The 18,997-nt window shown below is 40.7% G+C and overlaps 2 protein-coding genes across 3 annotated transcripts in view; both read right to left on the reverse strand.

Moving 5' to 3' along the window:
• The window catches only part of LOC137379383 (uncharacterized protein C7orf57-like), a 124,597-nt gene extending 114,799 nt beyond the window's left edge, over window positions 1-9,798 (reverse strand). For both annotated transcript variants that reach the window (XM_068050127.1, XM_068050117.1), the window contains exon 1: window positions 9,637-9,798. The gene's annotated coding sequence lies outside the window, so the exon portion shown is untranslated. The remainder of the gene's footprint in view (window positions 1-9,636) is intronic.
• Window positions 9,799-17,255: 7,457 nt separating this feature from the next.
• The window catches only part of LOC137383471 (proteasome subunit alpha type-2), a 34,459-nt gene continuing 32,717 nt past the window's right edge, over window positions 17,256-18,997 (reverse strand). Inside the window, exons 6-8 of the mRNA XM_068056435.1 lie at window positions 18,278-18,351; window positions 17,655-17,712; window positions 17,256-17,540 (exon numbers count right to left, since the gene is read on the reverse strand). Coding sequence (XP_067912536.1) covers window positions 17,424-17,540; window positions 17,655-17,712; window positions 18,278-18,351 — 249 coding nt within the window. The 3' untranslated portion in view covers window positions 17,256-17,423. The remainder of the gene's footprint in view (window positions 17,541-17,654; window positions 17,713-18,277; window positions 18,352-18,997) is intronic.

The following is an 18,997-nucleotide window of genomic DNA, read 5'->3' on the forward strand; positions in this document are numbered from 1 at the left end:
TTTACAAGGTGCAATCAGTACAATTTCTGTTACAATACTGTTACAACAAAATAACGAACACACACATTCTACTACCCCAATTCTGGAAATCTTACTCTAATGCAAAAATGATACTTTTTCTCTCTGTTACCAGTCCTAACAACCAGTCCAGTGGTTGTTTCTCCTCCAGTCTTCATGTGGTCTTCACAGACTTTCTGGTGTCTCTGTTGATTTTTAACAATCAGAGAATAAAGAAATTTATCAACACCAAGGTACCAGATATCTCCTTGCTAATGAATGGGCCACTATTTGGGAATTCTTCAAAAAAGCACTTAAAACATCTCATGACTGCTTCTGGTTTGACAATTCAGCATGTTACTAAATAGAACAACAAACCACTTTCGGGAACTTTTGCTGAAAATGTATTTTAAGAGAGTCTGGCTCCTATTCATGCAAAAATGGCAACAGAATCATGAACCATGGCAGAGACCATTAGTTGTAGAATGTGAATTGTAGCCAAGAACTATATTATGCTCACCTGGCTATGAACCATGTTCTATTCAAAGTGACAGCACTGTGCAGGCATGTTTGCCCACATGATAGAGCTCCAGTTTCCTGGGAGCAAATATTTAATGTTAGGGGAATGTGGCTGCAGGCACTTTCATAGCAATAAAACTGTCACGATATTGCAGTGGCAATAATGGCGAAACTGTTAGCATTCACCGTCATTACACTCCTGATACTGACAGCAACTTCTGGGGCTGAATTTTCGCCACGGAGACAGGAAACCAGAGCCAGGTTTGTTTTCCGGTCAGAAACCTACCTCCAAGGGGAAACTAATTAAAGTTAGGATTTTCATGTGGGTGAGCCCTTAATTGGCATGGAGACAGGTTTCCTGTCCAATTGAGGGCAGCGGATGGGCTCCCAAAGCTGGAGGGCCAATTAGAGGGCTTCCAGCTTTAGAGAAGCAGCCAGCTGCAGTACGAGGTAAGTAGTGGAACTTCAACAAAAAGGTGCCCTCTCAGCCACCTTTTAAAAACTTTAACAAAAAAGCAGGCAAACACTGTTGGGGGTGGGGTGGTGGAGGGGATGTCCTTCTACAGGGTGGCCTTTGGCTGTACTCCCACCCAGGCAGGCAGGGAGGGCCTGAAGGCCTGCCAGGGGCGCTGGCATCCCGACCTGCCCTGGGTGCCCACCTCCAGGGAGTTGATCTGCTCCCCATCACGTCGGGAAACTGGGGGATGACTGGGAAATCCCAGCCTCCTAAACTTATATTTAACAAGGCTCTTAATGAGCCTAATTGTTTGCCCGCCTCTCCCAAAATGGTCGGCACCAAGAATGGCGTCCTGCAACTGACATACCGGCTAGCGCTGGTATTTTGGGGCCCTCTGGCCTCCATTCCCGCCTTCGGAGGTCTGGGAAAATTCAGCCCCTGCAGTGCGCACATGTGAAGAACAATGCGGGAAATCCAGAAGTTTCTCTCAGAGATTCTATGCTTCTCCAGAGGCACTGTGGAGGCACCCCCAAACTACAATCAATGGAAATCAACTGAATTAACAAGAACTTCTGTAATTATGCTCTTAATCTTGCTATAAGAAGCCTTGACAAAGTTACATCTCGTTGTGTTTATAAGAGCGTATTAACTTCATAATTACTGCTAAACACCCTCACTGGACCTGATAAGCAAATTTTATATTTGTGGAATGTCAAATTTCTCCTTAATGATAAAAAAAATCCACATTTAAAAAATAAATCTTTATTATCTCTTCCACCTTAATCTACCCGTAATTTAAATTTTCAGATAGTAAAATAAATGATTAACAGTAAAAGATATTCAGTGCTTTAACTTCCTGGTTTGATGTGTGCGAATACTTCACTATCATTGGCTGCTTTCCTGCATGAAAAAGATGACATCACTGCTGTTGCACACCAAGACATCCCCATGACTTGGCACCAGATTTAAAATGCCATCGGGAAAAGGGATAACTATGCCAGAGATCATTCGAATTTTGTGGGCAGCTTCCTTTGAGGTCAGCGGCAGGCACCATTGCTTCACCGCTGACTGCAAAATCTGGGACAATAAGACTATGGTTTGAAAAATATGAGGGCACTTTAGCTCACAAAATACAGCCAGCCAGCAAATAATCAGAAGAAGCAATCAAGCAAGAAATATACCTAAGACCTGCTTGCACATCTCAATCTGCACAAATATTTAAAATTCCAGTGAGGATACATACAGCCAATTTGGGCACAAGGACAAAGCTGCTAAGACAGAAATTAGCCTCTGATATCCCATTGATATTTGTTCAACAAATAGGTATTTGTTACAAACTTGCAACAGAATTATTGTATTAAGTACAGAGGTGACAAGTTACTGATAGAGTTATTGAGTCATAGAGTCAGTTACAGCAAAGAAGGAGGCCATTCGGCCCATCAAGTTCATGCCGGCTCTCTGCTGAGCAATCCAGTCAGTCCCACTCCCCTGCTTGTTCCCCGTAGCTCTGCAAGTTTATTTCCTTCAAGTGCCCATCCAATTTCCTTTTGAAATCATAGATTTTCTCCACTTTCACCACCCTCGTGGACAGAGTTTTGCAGGTCATTACCACTCGCTGCGTAAAAAAGTTCTTCCTCACATTCCCCCTGCATCCCTTGCCCAAATCCTTCAATCTCTGTCCTCTCATCCTTGTACCATCAGTTAATGGGAACAGTTTTTTTCTTGTCTAACTTATCTAAGCCTGTCATAATTTTGTACACCTTTATCAAATCTCCCCTACATCTCCTTTGCTCCAGGGAGAACATCCCCCGCTTTTCCAACCTAACCTTGTAACTAAAACCCCCATCCCTGGAACGATTCTGGTAAATCTCCTCTGCATCCTCTCAAGGACCCTCACATTCTTCCTATAGAGTGGTGACAGAACTAGACGCAATATCCTAGTTAGGGCCTAACCAGAGCTTCATAAATGTTCAGCATAGCCTCCCTGCTTTTCTACTCTATGCTTCAGCAAAGCTGTTCTAATTTTGGATACTCAACCACAAACCTTTCCTCATACCCCCCACTACATTTACTTCTTAGTATAAGTTTATCAAAACCCATCCACCTCTGCTTTTAAAAACAGATAATGGTTGGATTAGTTGTAACACTCTATAACTGAATTTAAAACAGGCACATGTTAAAAGCAGTCATTTTCTTCAGAAAGGAAATATACACTTTCCCCTCTTTCCTTCGTTCATTCATTCAGCTTGATGCTGACTTTATTTAATCCGTTTTAACAATCTAAATGTTGTCTGAGAACTTACTTTTTCAAGAAGAAAGATAGGAACCAAGCCAAAAAAAAGCCCATCTTTTATCTGTCAATCGGTCGTAGCTCTCATTTCCCCAAAGTTTGGCTCCTGTTATATATGCATATCTTTTTCAATCCAATCGCTTGTTCTTTTCCCAGATCAACCAATCTCCCCTTGCATTTTCTTTCCTTCATTGGGTTTTCTCTTTCACTGCTGTCTGAGCAATTAACATGGGGAGCTTTCGCTGAGTTTGTATTTGCATTGAGACATGTCCATTAAAAAGTCACCTACACATAAAACATATGTGAGGGGATAAAGACAGGACATAACTACTAGTGCAAACAATGCCAGATGTTGAATAACAGCTCCTGGCTTGATGGGGAATCTATACAAACTGGAAAGGTAAAATAAAGTCATCCAGGATTCTCACTCCTGATTACCATCCAGTAACCCATGCTGGGAAGTGCATCACATGAAGCAGGATCTTGTTGGCTATGGCAACTGAATACAGCACTGATTCTTCTGCTGTACTAAAAGCGTTGGTCCCATTTAGTGCAATCTACTTATGCAAAGCTGGATTTTCGGTATTGACATCAATGGGAGCAAATTAGTGAACCGAGATGAATGTTGACCATGACATTCATGTGTGCTTGTCAAGGATATCTTTATGTCTTGACAGAGTTGTTGCTTAGCACCAGGATCAAGTTTCACATTAAGTAAAGCAAAAATATAATAAATATTTGTTTAACTGTATAACTAATTTTTATACAAAAAAAGACTTGTGTGACAGGGGGTCGGCAGAATTTTTATAACATGGGAGGGGTGGCCTCAGAGCAAAAAGTTTGAAATACCTTGCTCTACGCTGCCCCATCAAACACTTCCAGGGCAGATACAGCATGGGCTAGATACAGAGTAAAGCTTCCTCTACACTTTTTAAAAATAAAAACAAGAAATGCTGGAAATACTCAGCAGGTCTGGCAGCATCTGTGGAAAGAGAAGCAGAGTTAACGTTTCGGGTCAGTGACCGTTCTTCGGAACTGACCCGAAACGTTAACTCTGCTTCTCTTTCCACAGATGCTGCCAGACCTGTTGAGTATTTCCAGCATTTCTTGTTTTTATTTCAGATTTCCAGCATCCGCAGTATTTTGCTTTACTCTACACTTTTTATTTTTTTGTTCAAGGGATATGGGTGTCACTGGCAAGGCCAGCATTTACTGTCCTTGTCATTTTTATCATATTTCAGGAAAATTCTAGGAGCTGATTTGCCCGACTTTTGCTTCTGGGAATATCTAAACCTTGGATGCAAAGGTCAGGAATATCGGGGTGGGAACCAGTTTCATCAGATCTCTACCCCCTTTTCATTGCACTACGATTTCAGGATCTTCTACCAAGGGGTGCAAAAGGCACAGGCCCTGTGCTGCTATGGTAGGATTGCTAACCCTCCCGGATTAAGTGGGAGTCTCCAGGAATGAGACAATGGCTTGGATTTTAAGAGACGGTGCTCACCGCTGACCACACTAAAGATTCCCCACAAAGATTTTTGTGGGTTCTAGGACATTAATTTCCTCTATTCTGCCATTACTTGGAATTTGGCGTCCTATGTGGTGTCAAGTAAACAGGCAAGCAGCAGGCAGGCTGATCAGCCAATCAGATTGAAGGATTCTCACAGGCAGAGAAGCAGCAAGTAAAAAGAAGTAAAAATCATTCACATGGTAATCATTTTACAGAGAATGAAATAAAGATAGGGACATACACATGAGATTAAGGTAGAAGCTGAAATATCATAATCAAACCTTAAAAAATAAAATATTGTTACTTTATTATTTGATAAATAATTGAATGTTTCAATATTCTTCTGAAGGAATGACACTCCACACTTATAAAATTACTATTTCGGAGCAGAAATGTTCTCCAACTAAATGTTGGGAAGACTGAAACCATTGTCTTTGGTACCCACCACAAACCGCACTTCCTGACCACCATTTCCATCCCTGGCAACTGACTGCAGATGAGCCAGACTGTTCACAATTTTGGGTGTTGCATTTGACCCAACATAAGTTTCCGACGACATATCCACCCAATCAATAAGACTGCCTACTTCCACCTCCGTAACATATCTTGACTCCAACCGTGCCTCAGCTTTTTTTTGCTGCTGAAACCTTCATCCATGCCTTTGTTACCTCTAGACATGACTGTTCCAATGATCTCCTGGCTGGCCTCCCACCCTACATAAACCAGAACTCATCTAAAACTCTGTTGTCCATATAATAACTCACTCCAGGTCTGTGCACCTATCACCCCTGTGCTTGCAGATCTACATTGAATCCTGAACTGACCTGACAATGCCTCAATTTTAAAATCCTCATTCATGTTTTCAAATCCCTCCACAGCCTTGCTCCTCCCTATCTCTGTAAACTTCTCAAGCACTACAAGCCTTTGAGATCTCTACACTCCTCCAATTCTGACCTTTAATGTATCCCAGATATTAATCGCTCCATCATTGGCAGCCGTGCTTTCAGCACCCTTTGCCCCAAAGCTCTGGAATTCCCTCCATAACCCTCTTCACCTCTAAAGCTCTCTCTCCTGCTTTAAGATGCTCCTTAAAACTTCCTCTTTGACCAGGCATTTGGTCATCTGTCATCTGTCCTGATCACTCTCTCCTTCTGTGGCTCAGTGTTCAAAATGTTTTTTTATTGGTATCGCTCTTGTTAAGTGTTTTGGGATATTTTGCTACATTAAGGGTGCTATATAAATGTAATTTTTTATTGTTATTATATTGTCCATATTTCTTAACATTGTATAAGTTTATTTCTCTTTATAGTGTAGATATTCCTTAGTTATTTCTCATTATACTACACATATATCTCTTACCCTTTACAAGTTTATTTCTCTAAATTGTATATATTTCCTCCCATTGTATAGTTTTATTTCTTTATATTGCATATAGACATATTTGGCTGAATTTCACATAAAAAATGGCAGTCGGCATGCACGGGCCGCGTGCCACCACGCTGCTGCGATCTTGAGCCCGGCTGCTCATTAGAATATGCAGGGCGGCCACCCCTCGCAATCACATGGCAGGGGTGGCCTCAGCGATGCCGTGAATGGCGTCAACTGGCTCAGCACAGGCGCTGATGCCATTTTAAAGGGCTGCCAGCCCTGCTCAGATAATGCAGAGTTGCCCCCGTCCCCCCCTACTGAAAATACATTTTTGCCCCAATCCCCCCCCCACCCCCACAACTACACTAAAATTGCAGAGCTGGCCCCTTCTCGCCCCTACTGCACTAAGTGCAGAGTTGACTCCTTCCCCCACCCCCCCAAACTGCACAGTGCTGAGTTCATCCCTTCTCCCCCTCACTAAAATCGCAGAGTTCACCTCATTCCCAACCGCCACCCCACCCCCCCCCCCCCCCCACTACACTTCAAATGATGAGTTGCCCCCTTCCCCACCTCGGTGGAACCAGCTTTCCCTGGACGCGAAAGTGAGGCCGCGTGAGCGCTGCCAGTCGCGCTGAAAATCCAGAACTGCAGGTAAGATTGCAGGTAATTCAATTTAAATGAGCCCGACGTTGGGAAGTGAACAAAATCCAGCCCACAGAGTCTAACAGCACTGAAGGAGACTATTCAGCCCATAGAGTCTGTCCTTTTTTTCAAAAAAGTTATCCAATTTAGTTTCATGCTCAGCTTTTTTTTATTAATTCATGGGATGTGGGTGTCGCTGGCTAGGCCAGCATTTATTGCCCATCCCTTTTCCTCATAACCCTGCAAATTAGTCCTCTTCAAGTACATGTCCAATTGCCTTTTGAAAGTTCCTATGGAATCTGATTTCATCACCATTTCAGGTAATGTGTTGCAGATCTTAACACCACTTGCTGTGAAAAAGGTTCTCCTCATTTTCCCTCTCGTTCATTTGCCAACTATTTTAAATCTATGACCTCTGATTACTGACCAGCGGAAACAATTTCTCCCCAGTTGCTCTTTCAAAACCCTTCATAATTTTGAATACCAGTACTAAATCTCTACTTAACCTTCTCTGCTCTGTTGAGCACAATCCCAGCTTCTCCAATCTCTTCACATAACTGACGCCCCACATTCCTGGTATCATTCTGATAAACTTCCTCTGTACCCTCTCTAGAGTCTTGGCATGCTTCCAAAAGTGTGGTGCCCAGAATTGGGCGCAATACCCCGGCTGAGGCCTAACCAGAGATATGTGAAAGTTTAGCCTGACTTCATTGTTTTTGCATTCAATGCCCCTACTTACAAAGCCAAGTATCCCATATGCTTTCTTAACCACCTTATGAACTTGCCCTTCCACCTTCAAGGATTTGTAAATATGCATTGCCTGGTCTCTCTGCTTTTGCAGGCCCCACCCCTCTCAAAATAGTACCATTTAGATTATAATGCCTCTTCATGTTGTTTCTCCCAGAGTACATCACTTCACACTTTTCCGCATTTCTTACCGTTGTGTAAGTTTATTTCCCTATATTGTAGGGATTTCTTATCATTGTAAAAGTTTATTTCCCTCTATATTATACATATTTAGCACTGTACAAGGCATTTCTCTCCATACTGTATATATTCCTTATCATTCTAGATATTTATTTCTCACTATATTATATATATTTCTAACCATAGTACAAATTTATTTCATCTATATTGTACACATTCCTCACAATTATATTTTCTCACTATATTGTATATATTTATGACTGTTGCATAAGCTTTTTTCCCTATAAGTTAAATATTTCCTACCAATATGTCAGCTTATTTCTCTGTATACTTCTGGCCATTTGTATAACATTATTTCCCTATACTATATATATTTCTTATTGTTGTATAGGTTTATTTATCTCTATTGTATAGATTTCTTACCGTTGTATATGTTTATCACTAATGTACAGATTACTTACCATTGTATATATTTAATTATTGCTATTGTATAAATTTCTTATTGTTGTGTTTATTTATCTCTATTGAATATATTTCATACCATTACATTTGTTTATTTATCACTATTGCATAGATTTCTCACCATTGTATATGTTTATTTGACTCTATTGTATAGATTTCTCACCATTGTATATGTTTATTGTTCACTAATGTATAGATTTCTTAATTGTATAATCTTATGTATCTCTATTGTACAGATTTCTTAATGTTGTATGAGTTTATTTATCACTTTTGTTATATATTTAGTAGCATTGTATAGGTTTGTTTATTTCTACTGTATAGACATCTTACTGTTGTATATGTTCATTTACCTTTATTGTATCGATTTCTTACCATTGTACAAGTTCATTTACAGCTATTGTACAGATTTTTACTATTGTACATGTTAATTTATCTCTATTGTATATATTTCTCACTGCTGTTTGTTGTTATTGATTGTTTATTGTTATCTATTGCTATTGTATAGATTTCTCAGTGTTATTTATAAATAAACATAGGTTTATTTGTATAGATTTCATACCATTGCATATGTTTGTTTATCGCTATTGTATAGGTGTCTTACCATTGTATGTTTAGTTATCACTATTGTATAGATTTCTCATAGGTGTCTGTTTATTTATCCCTCTTGTATGAATTTTGTAGTGTTGTATATGTTTATTTATCTCTATTGTATAGATTTCTTACCATTGTATATGTTTATTTAGCACTGTTGCATATATTTCTGTTGTATATGTTTCCCTGTTTCAACTGTATATGTTTATTACTGTTGTATAATTTTATTTATGCCTAACATATAGATTTCTTAACGTTGTATAATTTATTTATTGCTATGATACATATTGCTTATCATTGTATAGACTTCTCACCATTACATATGTTTATTTATCCATTTTATAGATTTTGTACCATTGTATAAGTTTATTTGTCTCTATTTATGGATTCCTTGCCATTGTATATGTTTATTTATTGCTATGGTAGATTTCTTACCAATGTACAAGTTTATTTATCGCTATTACATATATTCTTTTCATTATATATGGTTATTTCAATTGTATATATTTATAACCATTCTATAAATTTATTTATCTCTATTGTGTAGGTTTCTTAATGTTGTATAATTTATTTATCGCTATTGTTTATATTTCTTATCGTTGTGTTGGTTTATCTCTATTGTATAGATGTCTTACCATTGTATATGTTCATTTATGTCCATTGTATAGATTAGTCACCATTGTATGTTTATTCACCTCCATTGTATAGAATCCTCGCCCTTGTATGCGTTTATCACTGCTGTATAGATTTCTTACTGTTGCATGTGTTTATTTCTATTGTAGATTTCTTACTGTTGCATGTGTTTATTTATCGCTGTTGTACACATTTCTTATGGTGGTGTGTTTATTGATCGCTATGGTATATATTTCTTACCGCTGTGTAAGAGTGTTATCCTGTAGCCGAACTCTCTCTGTCTCTCTCTCCCCGCGGCTCCCCGCCCGGTGGCAGTTGGCCTCGCGCTGCTCTCCGTGTACAATCCAAGCGCTGCGTCTCCATGGAAACGGCCGCCACGCGCTCTGGGGATGCGCACTCGACGCTGCGCTCTTTAATTCAGCTTCTTCACCTTCCTCCCGCGCTTTCCTTTCAGTGAGTGCTTCGATCTGATTTTTCTTCCGATTTCTCACTGCACTGAGACAAGCCTGTTGCCTGGGTGGGGAACGTCACGCAGATATTGGAGGATTAAACAGAAAATTCTTATCTGGATTGAAGCCACTTGGTGAACCGTGAGCTCAACACGCCCAAGCTCAGTTTCAGTCAATTCTGATTGCAATTGTTTTTCTCCCCCCTCTCAAACACACGCAAAGTGCTCATTTTAGCACTGCTTAAAAACAGGAGGGATCTGGGCACGTCTTCAATTAGTCAATAATGAAGGGGATAGTTATGGCAACCCGCTCAGCAACAGAGTAGACTAACTTGGCGTTAACAAATTGGTGTAGAAATCTTCAGCCCAACTGAACCTGGCGGTTGGTAACCTGAGTTCTGATGAAATGTCACTGACCTGAAATGTTGACTCTTGTTTCTCTCTCCACCGATGCCGCCTGACCTGCTGAGTACTTGCAGCATTTTTTGTTTTTATTTCAGATTTCCAGCATCTGCAGTATTTTGCTTTTGTTCAAATTTACACATCGGGCTGAATTTTACCAGCTTCTCGACGTCCGGAGTCGTGGCAGGGGACCCAGTAAAATTCTGCCAGGAGAGGCCCAGCTCAACCCCCGACCTTGGTGTGCCCATCTCCACCCCGCCGCCTGGCAGCGGAACCCCAATTATGATATGTAAAGCGCCACTTACCTTTCCCTATTATGCATCCCGCCACCTGTGCCTCCACACTTCCGCATTTTTCGCTGAACGGGCGGCTGTCACGTGCCTTCCCGTTCACGGATATAAAGCCCACATGGGACAACAGAGAAGGTAAGTCTAGGATGATCGGGCTCTCATCCCTACACATTGAAAAGGAGGTGGGAGGGGGTCTGGGAGGATTGGGGTCTCATCCCTACACTCTGAAAGGGAGGTGGGAGGGAGTCTGGGAGGATCGGGGTCTCATCTCTGCATTCGGAAAAGGAGGTGGGAGGGGGTCTGGAATTACTGGAGGGAAAGCTCTGCAGAAATGAAGGGAGGTACTGTGTACCCTCTCTCCGTAAACAGTGTACGCTCTGCATTTGTTTGTATGTGAAGGAGCAATGGCACTCTAGTCACCCTATGTGTGGGGAGAATGCCAGAGAGGGTAGGAGTGTTAAGGTTATATGGATGGTGGGGGCAATCGATGCAACTGGTAGGATCTTTATGTGGTCGTGCTGTGCCACTCTGAGTGTGAGCCAAGATGGGCAATGCCATGCCACATAGTTGATCCATGAAAGCACCTGATTTACCCATCAACACCAATCCCTGCCCTGTTCGGAACCTTCGAATAAATGAATGATACAACTTTATTTATCACATGGAAATGGCTATGGCTCATCCTAGATTGTGAGATCCACTTCTCCTGAGGATCCATATGCGCCGGAGGCAAAATCAACAGGCAGGCGCGGTCCACATAGAGGCCCCCGGTCATGAGCAGCAGCCTCCGAGGGGAGCTCGCCATTACGGTCACCGCGCATCTGCAGGTCCCATATGACATGCCATCAGATGTCAGAGCACCAGTGTCAGAGGTGATTGCGCATGTAGAGAGGGTGATGACACATTTCTATGCCCTGCTCAACAATGACCTGCAGCCCATGGGGTTAGGTCGCTATCCTATGCCTGCGGTCCTCATTGTGGCAGCGACTGTTAAGCTTGACGCCTCTGCAGCAGTTCAGGGGCCCACCGGACGCCATTGTGGGGTCACACAGTCAGCAGTGGACAGCTGCATCAGGGAGGTCACTGATGCCCTGCACCAGAGGGCCAGTGAGTATGTCTGCTTCAGGACAGACCCTCACAGCCAGGCCCTGAGGGCCATCGGTTTCGGCACCATTGCCGGATAACCAAAGGTTTTGTGGTTCATAGACTGCACTCATGTGGCCATCAGGCCTCCCACCAGGCTACCACCTGCAGACGTTACCATTAAAAGAATCCTCTCTATCTAGGTGCAGCGGGCATGTGATCACCGGAGATGCTTCGTGCAAGTCTGATCCCGCTTCTCAGGCAGCTGCCATGACACCTGGGTCCTGCGCCAGTCCCAGCTGCTACTGCTGTTCACTGAACTGGCTCAGATGGAGGGGTGGCTTCTTGGAGACAGAGGCTATCCCTTGCAGACATGGCTCCTGACACCAGTGAGAGACCCCACCACTGCTGCAGAAGAGAGATACAACGCCATCCACTGAGCTACAAGAGCCACCATTGAGCAGGCGATTGGCATGCTGAAAACATGCTTCCAATGCCTGGATTGATAGGCTGATGCCCTGCACTATGGGCCGAAAAGACTTTGTCGCTCGCTGTGCTCTGCACAACTATGTACCCAATAGGGGGCAGGCCTGGCATGATGAGGAGAGACGTCAACAGGATTCCTCCTTGGACTATGAGGACACTTAAGGACCTACAACAGGAAAGGCACATGGAACGACGGGAGGAAGGCTGCTGATCACATTACCCTTTGGCTGTAGATGACCTTGGCAGTTGTCCTCTGTGTGCACGATTTGCGGCACGCTAGTAAAATCCAGCCCTCCATGTCTTAGACTTGTGCTGCTCCTTAACAATCCTTAAATCTGATTGATTAGGATACATGGTTGCTTCCAGTGTTCACTCAGATCCTAGATAGTCTGTCGAGAGAGTGCACCTTCTGTTGGCTGGCGGGTACTTCAGTGCAAAAGCCCATAGAAAATCTACAAGCTACTACAAGTGGAACAAATGGCGCTCACTACAAAATCTAGCCCAATAGCTTTTCAAATCAATATCCCTGCACATTAGACATTCTGCATTATCATTATCATAGATCCTAAGGTCCACAACTTCAATTTCTGCACCATCATCAGATTTCTCTATTGTTTTCCATATCTGGTGATTTACTGAGAAACTTATTTCTGTTGTATGCTTAATAATTTTTTTCTTCCATGATAGCAGCATTTTTCTTTGTGTACCTTAATTTTCTTATCAGTGTGTCCTTATTTTCCAGGAGTTCCCCACTGAGAAATGTTTGAAAGCCTCTGTGGTAAATAGGACACTATAAAAAAGGAGCAGTAATTCCTAAAATATTTTGGATTATTCAACATTTCAGGCTCAACAAAAATTATGCAGTTTATGCCACAAAATTAACTAAAATATTTTTAGATTGAACTTAATATGTCTTTCTTAGTTCAGATGATGGACTGATCTTATTCCATACAGACTTAGGACATCCAAATTTGTGGCCTGGCTTTTGTGGTCAGCTTGCTGCTGTCCTCAGAGATCGAGATTTCCCCTTTCTTTATAGCAGGCCATTTAGAAAATCTGAGTGCAATCAGGCAGACTCAACATGTTTTTGTGATAAAATCGTGCTTACCTAATTTATTAGAGTTTTTTGAGGAAGTAACAAGCAACGTGGATAAAGGGGAATGGAATGTAAAAGTAGAGATGTTTTGCTACAGTTGTACAGGGCATTGGTGAGACCACATCTGGAGTATTGTGTACAGTTTTAGTCTCCTTACTTAAGAAAGGATATAATTGCATTGGAAGCAGTTCAGAGAAGGTTCACTCGACTGATTTCTGGGATGAGAGGGTTATCTTATGAGGAAAGGTTGGACAGGTTGGGTCTGTATTCATTGGAGTTTAGAAGGATGAGAGGTGATCTTATTGAAACATATAAGATCCTGAGGGGGACTTGATAGGGTGGATGTGGAAAGGATGTTTCCCCTTGTGGGGGAAACTAAAAATAGGGGCACAGTTTAAAAATAAGAGGTTGCCCATTTAAGACGGAGATGAGGAAAACATTTTTCTCTTGGAGGATCGTGAGACTGCGGAACTCTCTTCCCCGAAAAGCGATGGAGGCAGAGTCATTGAATGTTTTTAAGACAGGGGTAGACAGATTCTTGACAAGCAATGGAGTCAAAGGGGTAGACAGGAAAGTGGAGTTGAGTCCACAAACAAATCAGCCATGATCTTATGGAATGGCAGAGCAGGCTGGGGGTCAAATGGCCTACTCCTGCTCCTAGTTCGTATGTTTGAATTTGGTGCCAAGTCAAGAGGATCTCCAGGTGTCCAGCAAGTGATATCATCAGCAGCGTAAGCAGCTGGCACATTGAAAAATTCTCACGGACAGCAAACCAGGAAGTAAAATGCATTGATTATCCTTCACTTTTAAAATTTTAAAGTGTGAAATAAATGATTAGGATATATTCAGCTGAAATATGATAAACCAACCTTTAAAAACATTTTTAAAAGGTAGAATTATCATAATGGATAAATTTACCATTCCACAGATATAAATTTAGTTTTTCAGGGCAAATGAGGCTGTTCAATGGTGATTATAAACTTAGTATGTCATTTAAAACCTAGTTATACCTTGTTTAACAATGTGTAACTTTTTCAAAGCTTTTACAGTGAGACTAATAGAATAAAAGTGCAAGTGCTTATTAGTTCAGTGATTTCTAATTGATTGCAGACAGGGGCCACTTTAACAGTGCACCCTGTGGAAAAGCATAGAATCACTGACAGCAATTTCTGGATTTCCATGTTATTCTGCGCATGTGTGGACTCCAGAAGTTGCTATCAGTTTCAGAGGTGTAATGACTGCAAATGCAGAGTTTCACTGTCATCACTACCACAAAATCCAGGCCATATTATGAAGACTTACAAATTGTGATTGGCCAGTTACAGATCACGTTAGTAGTGAACGAAGAGGAAGACAAAAATATTCAAGAAATAATTTCCATTTATGGAGCACCTTTCATCTCCTCAGGAGACCCCAAAATGCTTCACAGCCCATGAAATACTTTTGAAGTGTAATCACTGTTGCAATGTAGGCAAACACAGAAACCAATTTACAGGTAGCAAGTTCCCATGAGCATCAATGAGATAAATGACCAGATCTAGGTAATGTTGGTCAGGAAATTAGGAGAACTCCCCAGTTCCTTTTCAAATAATGCAATGGGATCTTTTGCATCTACCTGAGAGGACCTCAGTTTAATATATCATCCAAAAGATGGCACCTCTAACAGTGTAGCACACTCACTGTACTCCAGTGTCATCTTAGACTTATGTTCAAATTTTCTGAGTGGGGCTTAAACCATGACCTTCTAAATCAGAGGAGAGTGCTAGCACTGACAATATCCAAAAAGGTATCATAATTTTTTTTGCTGCACAGAGCAAAACTCAGGACAATCAGAGACTCATCCAAATCTAATATGCTTGGAGTGTACTACAGTGACATACCCAACATCAAAAAACTGACATCAAGAAAATTACTTCATCCTTAAAAAGTACCTGCCTGGTACAGACTTCAATAGTCCACTTGTGGTCTATCATTCCATGACTGATCAGTTCTGAAGACCATGTAAAATAAAGCTTTCCAGGTTTTGAAGAAATATTGTGACGTCCTTTAAATAACTGATAAGCTGATGATTCACCATAGGAACATTGCTAGTGGCAGTCGAATGATACAATGAGTTGTTGACTAACCATAGCAATCCTAAAACAGACCCAGACATGGCCAAGTGTACTTAAAAGAAAAAAATAGCAACTTGAGTCCATTTAGTCTGACGATGGCAAGGACTATAAAATGGAATGATGTAGTGAACACTAAGATAAGATTAAGGTTGGGGATTGTCAACATGGATTTGTAAAGTGCATGCTCATTTAATCAAATTCTTTGAGGTTACTGAGCATCCAAACTAGGGAAATGCGGTGCATGTGGTACAATTGAACTTGCAAAAAGCATTTCATAAAGTGCCACATCAGAGACATGTTATGAAGATTAAGTTCATGGTATTAAAGTGGTGGCAATGATAAGAGGGATAGCTGGAGGGTAGAATGCTGGGTATAGGATTAAATAGCTGTTTCATCGACATGCAAGATGTAACTAATGGGGTGCCTTTGTGATCTGTGGCTTGTTTTCTATTTTTGTAAAATTTTTGGATGTGGACAAAGGGATTATCAACATTTTATGACAACACAAAATTAGGAGTATAATGTGGAGGGTAGGTACATTAAGGGAGTGGGCAGATAATGTCGCAAATACAGTTTGCATAACAGAACAAATTCAGCTCGCTTCACTTCAAATGAGTCAGCAAGCTGCTCACGAAGTTGAAAAATAAAGGCCATATTCACTGCAGCAGAAAAGGTAAGGGGACATTTTAATATTCAAAACTATGAAAGGGTTTGAGATCGTAAGTAGTAAACCTGGCTGGTGAATCATTACCAAGGGGGTATAAACTAAGAATTGGTACTAAAAGCATAAAAGGAGGTTCGAATGTTTTCTTTTCCTCACCACAGAGGGTTATTAGTGTTACGATCCTGTGTTGTTTTGTTTTCCGGGAAATATGCAGTGTGTCTTTAAGACAGCAAAGGATCAATACGGTTTTAAGACAGCCAGCTTCAGAAAGTGCATCTTGGTTGCCCCAGATACAGCCAGAGACCGAAAACAGAATATACAATGTTGCGATTGACTTTTGAAACTAGCTTTAAAAAACTGGCTCTTGCAGAGACACAAACTGTTCTGCCAGCATGTACTGAAAGAAATTGGAGAGCGCTCCCTTTGTCTATTTAAACCCTATTTATGATACTCTCAAAATCTTAAAGAAGCTTTAGGCCAGATTAATTTCTTAGAAGAAAATAATCAATTACTTTAACTACTGAACTGTATTTGCTGTGTTCATCGCTAGGGAAGAGCAACACTTCAACTGCTGAACTAGATTACTGACTGTCCTACTGTTGATTTCTGAGCATAGCATCAGTTGTACCCTCTCCTGTAATTAAACCAAACTGCTCTTCTACCACTTTTCTGTTCACACAGGCGGTGGCTCTGCCTGATGACATCAAGTAGTACTTTAGATACATGACTGATGAGATTAGCATACAATGTTTTGGACAGTCCAGAGTGCCTGCTATCTTGGGAATTGTGACCATCTCATAGTCCACTTGCAAGCCCATTCACCTGCTATCCACATATCAATAATTTCTTTCATTGCATCTACAGCTGTTTCACCTCCCACTTTTAATGCTTCTGCTGTTATCGGATCTTGCCCGCCTGCCTTTCCACTTCATGTTCTTTATAGCTTTTCTTATCTCCTCTTTCAGTAGCTTAGACTCTAGTTATTTTAACTTCCAATCTTAGTTTATCTTTTCTGGCTCTTCAGTTTCCTCAGTAATTTTCCCATCTCAGCCTGATCATGTCCTCATCATATATTGTATGACATTTTTCTCTCCCCTTTCATGCTTTATCCCATGATGAGATATAAAGCATGTGCCAGAGCGCATGTAATTAAAAAGGGGCAGTCTCACGAAGGAAAAAAAAAAATGATGCAACTCCAGGAAATAGACAATAAAAATGTATAAATTGCTTCGCTCATTGAAATCATGTAAAAAAATGACAGCTTCACAACTTTTTTCATTAAGACAAGATTTATCAGATGTCTGTACTTGTGCAACATAGCTTTACATTATACTGACCATTTAACCATTGCCAAAACTAAAGAGCTGAATAAAAAGGATTTTAAATTGTAATCAGTAGTTGACCAATATTTCTTTCAAATTAAAAAAAATCATTTGAATAAATGTTAGACTATGGTAGCCAGATAATCTTTGACTTCTGCGGGAGTGAGTCTGCGAAATCCTGCTTCATCGCAAATTCCAACCTCTATGTTATCTTCTGTCATCTGGCCTTCAAAGCTTTCCTGTTTGGGAAAGAAAAATTTCAAGCCAGTCAGTATCATATATTGCTGTATATAAAAAAGGTAACTCCTGATAAACCTGTTATTGATATTTGAAGAACAGATAAGATAACTAACCTTTAGTGTTAAGATTGCTGTATGAATGGCATCTTCAAGTTCTAGATCTTCATTGTACCTACAAGCACAAAAATGTCAAAGAAATGTTTTTCTCCTGGAAGAATTTCTTCCATTAACTATTTTCAAAACTTAAAACTGGAATAAAGGTTTTAAAATATTGTCCATGCGCAAATGCACAATACATCCTTGAACATTTATTACAGAAAGACATTGAAATAAATGCTCCATTAATGGCCATCAAATCTTATTTGCCAGTAATTCATGAAAATCTGGTGGCAAGTTTCCACATTTTACTCAACAATGCTAGGCAAGAATACTGAGCAAACCACGTACATTTACCCCTTCCTCAAAGCAATTGGAAACCCTTCAGTAAAAGCTCAATCTGAAGGCTGTACAAAATGCTTTCTGAACAGGACAAAAATGGGCTGGGAATAAAAGACAGACTATTCGGCTTCAAGTGACCTACCTACCAACCCTGAGAAAATTCTTTGTGCATTGTGGACACGGTATTTACAATCTTCTTACATTTGGCATAGAGAAAATTCACCCCCCACCCCCCCCAAATTTCCTCTCCCATTTCTCATTTTGAGGCACTGCAATGTAAGTGGTGATTGCTATTTTACCTCTTTTCAAGGAAGGTTTTCCCATTTACATAATTCTTCCCCATGGCTGTTGCTTTCCATGCGAAATAAGCACCCTATTAGAAAGGAAAAATAAAACTCAGAAGTTTATCCAAAAGAACCATACTTTAGCTAGAACAAAAAAATGCATCTTATACAGTTAGCATTAAGGATACAGTAAATAAATGCTCTACTCTCCCTCATCTCAAAATAAAAAAAATACTAAGCGGATACTAAAGGAAAAAGCCAGAGTACTGAGCAGAGATGAAGAACATAGATTGTGACATTACATCATTAGATTAGCCATTTTAAAAACATCCTCAGCGGTTGCTGCAGCTAGAGCAGTAGAATGCCAGACAAAGTGTTTGAAGTGCTAGGCAATGTCCTACAACATTTGAACGACTTCAGCTTGTTCTGTCATACAGGGGGTCCCATTGTTGCTTCATTATATTAAAAAAACAGATGAAGTACATATTTCAACAGCTCAGTTATGCACAATTATGGAAAGTCTGAAGTTACTGACAAATGAATTTGTTTTACTACATATAAAAAAAAATACACAGCTGCAAAACTGATAAATGCATCATGGCTTCAGTGCAGATCACAGACAGATAACATTGCTGGGAAGGAGTGTAAACCAGGTCACAAGTTAACATTTGTGCACAACATTTGGGCAGCTGCTTGGTGTGTTGCAGATGGCTTATGAATTGGTTAAGGCCTATG

The sequence above is a fragment of the Heterodontus francisci genome, chromosome 2 (assembly GCF_036365525.1).
Source record: "Heterodontus francisci isolate sHetFra1 chromosome 2, sHetFra1.hap1, whole genome shotgun sequence".
In the NCBI taxonomy this organism is placed as follows: Eukaryota; Metazoa; Chordata; class Chondrichthyes; order Heterodontiformes; family Heterodontidae; genus Heterodontus; species Heterodontus francisci.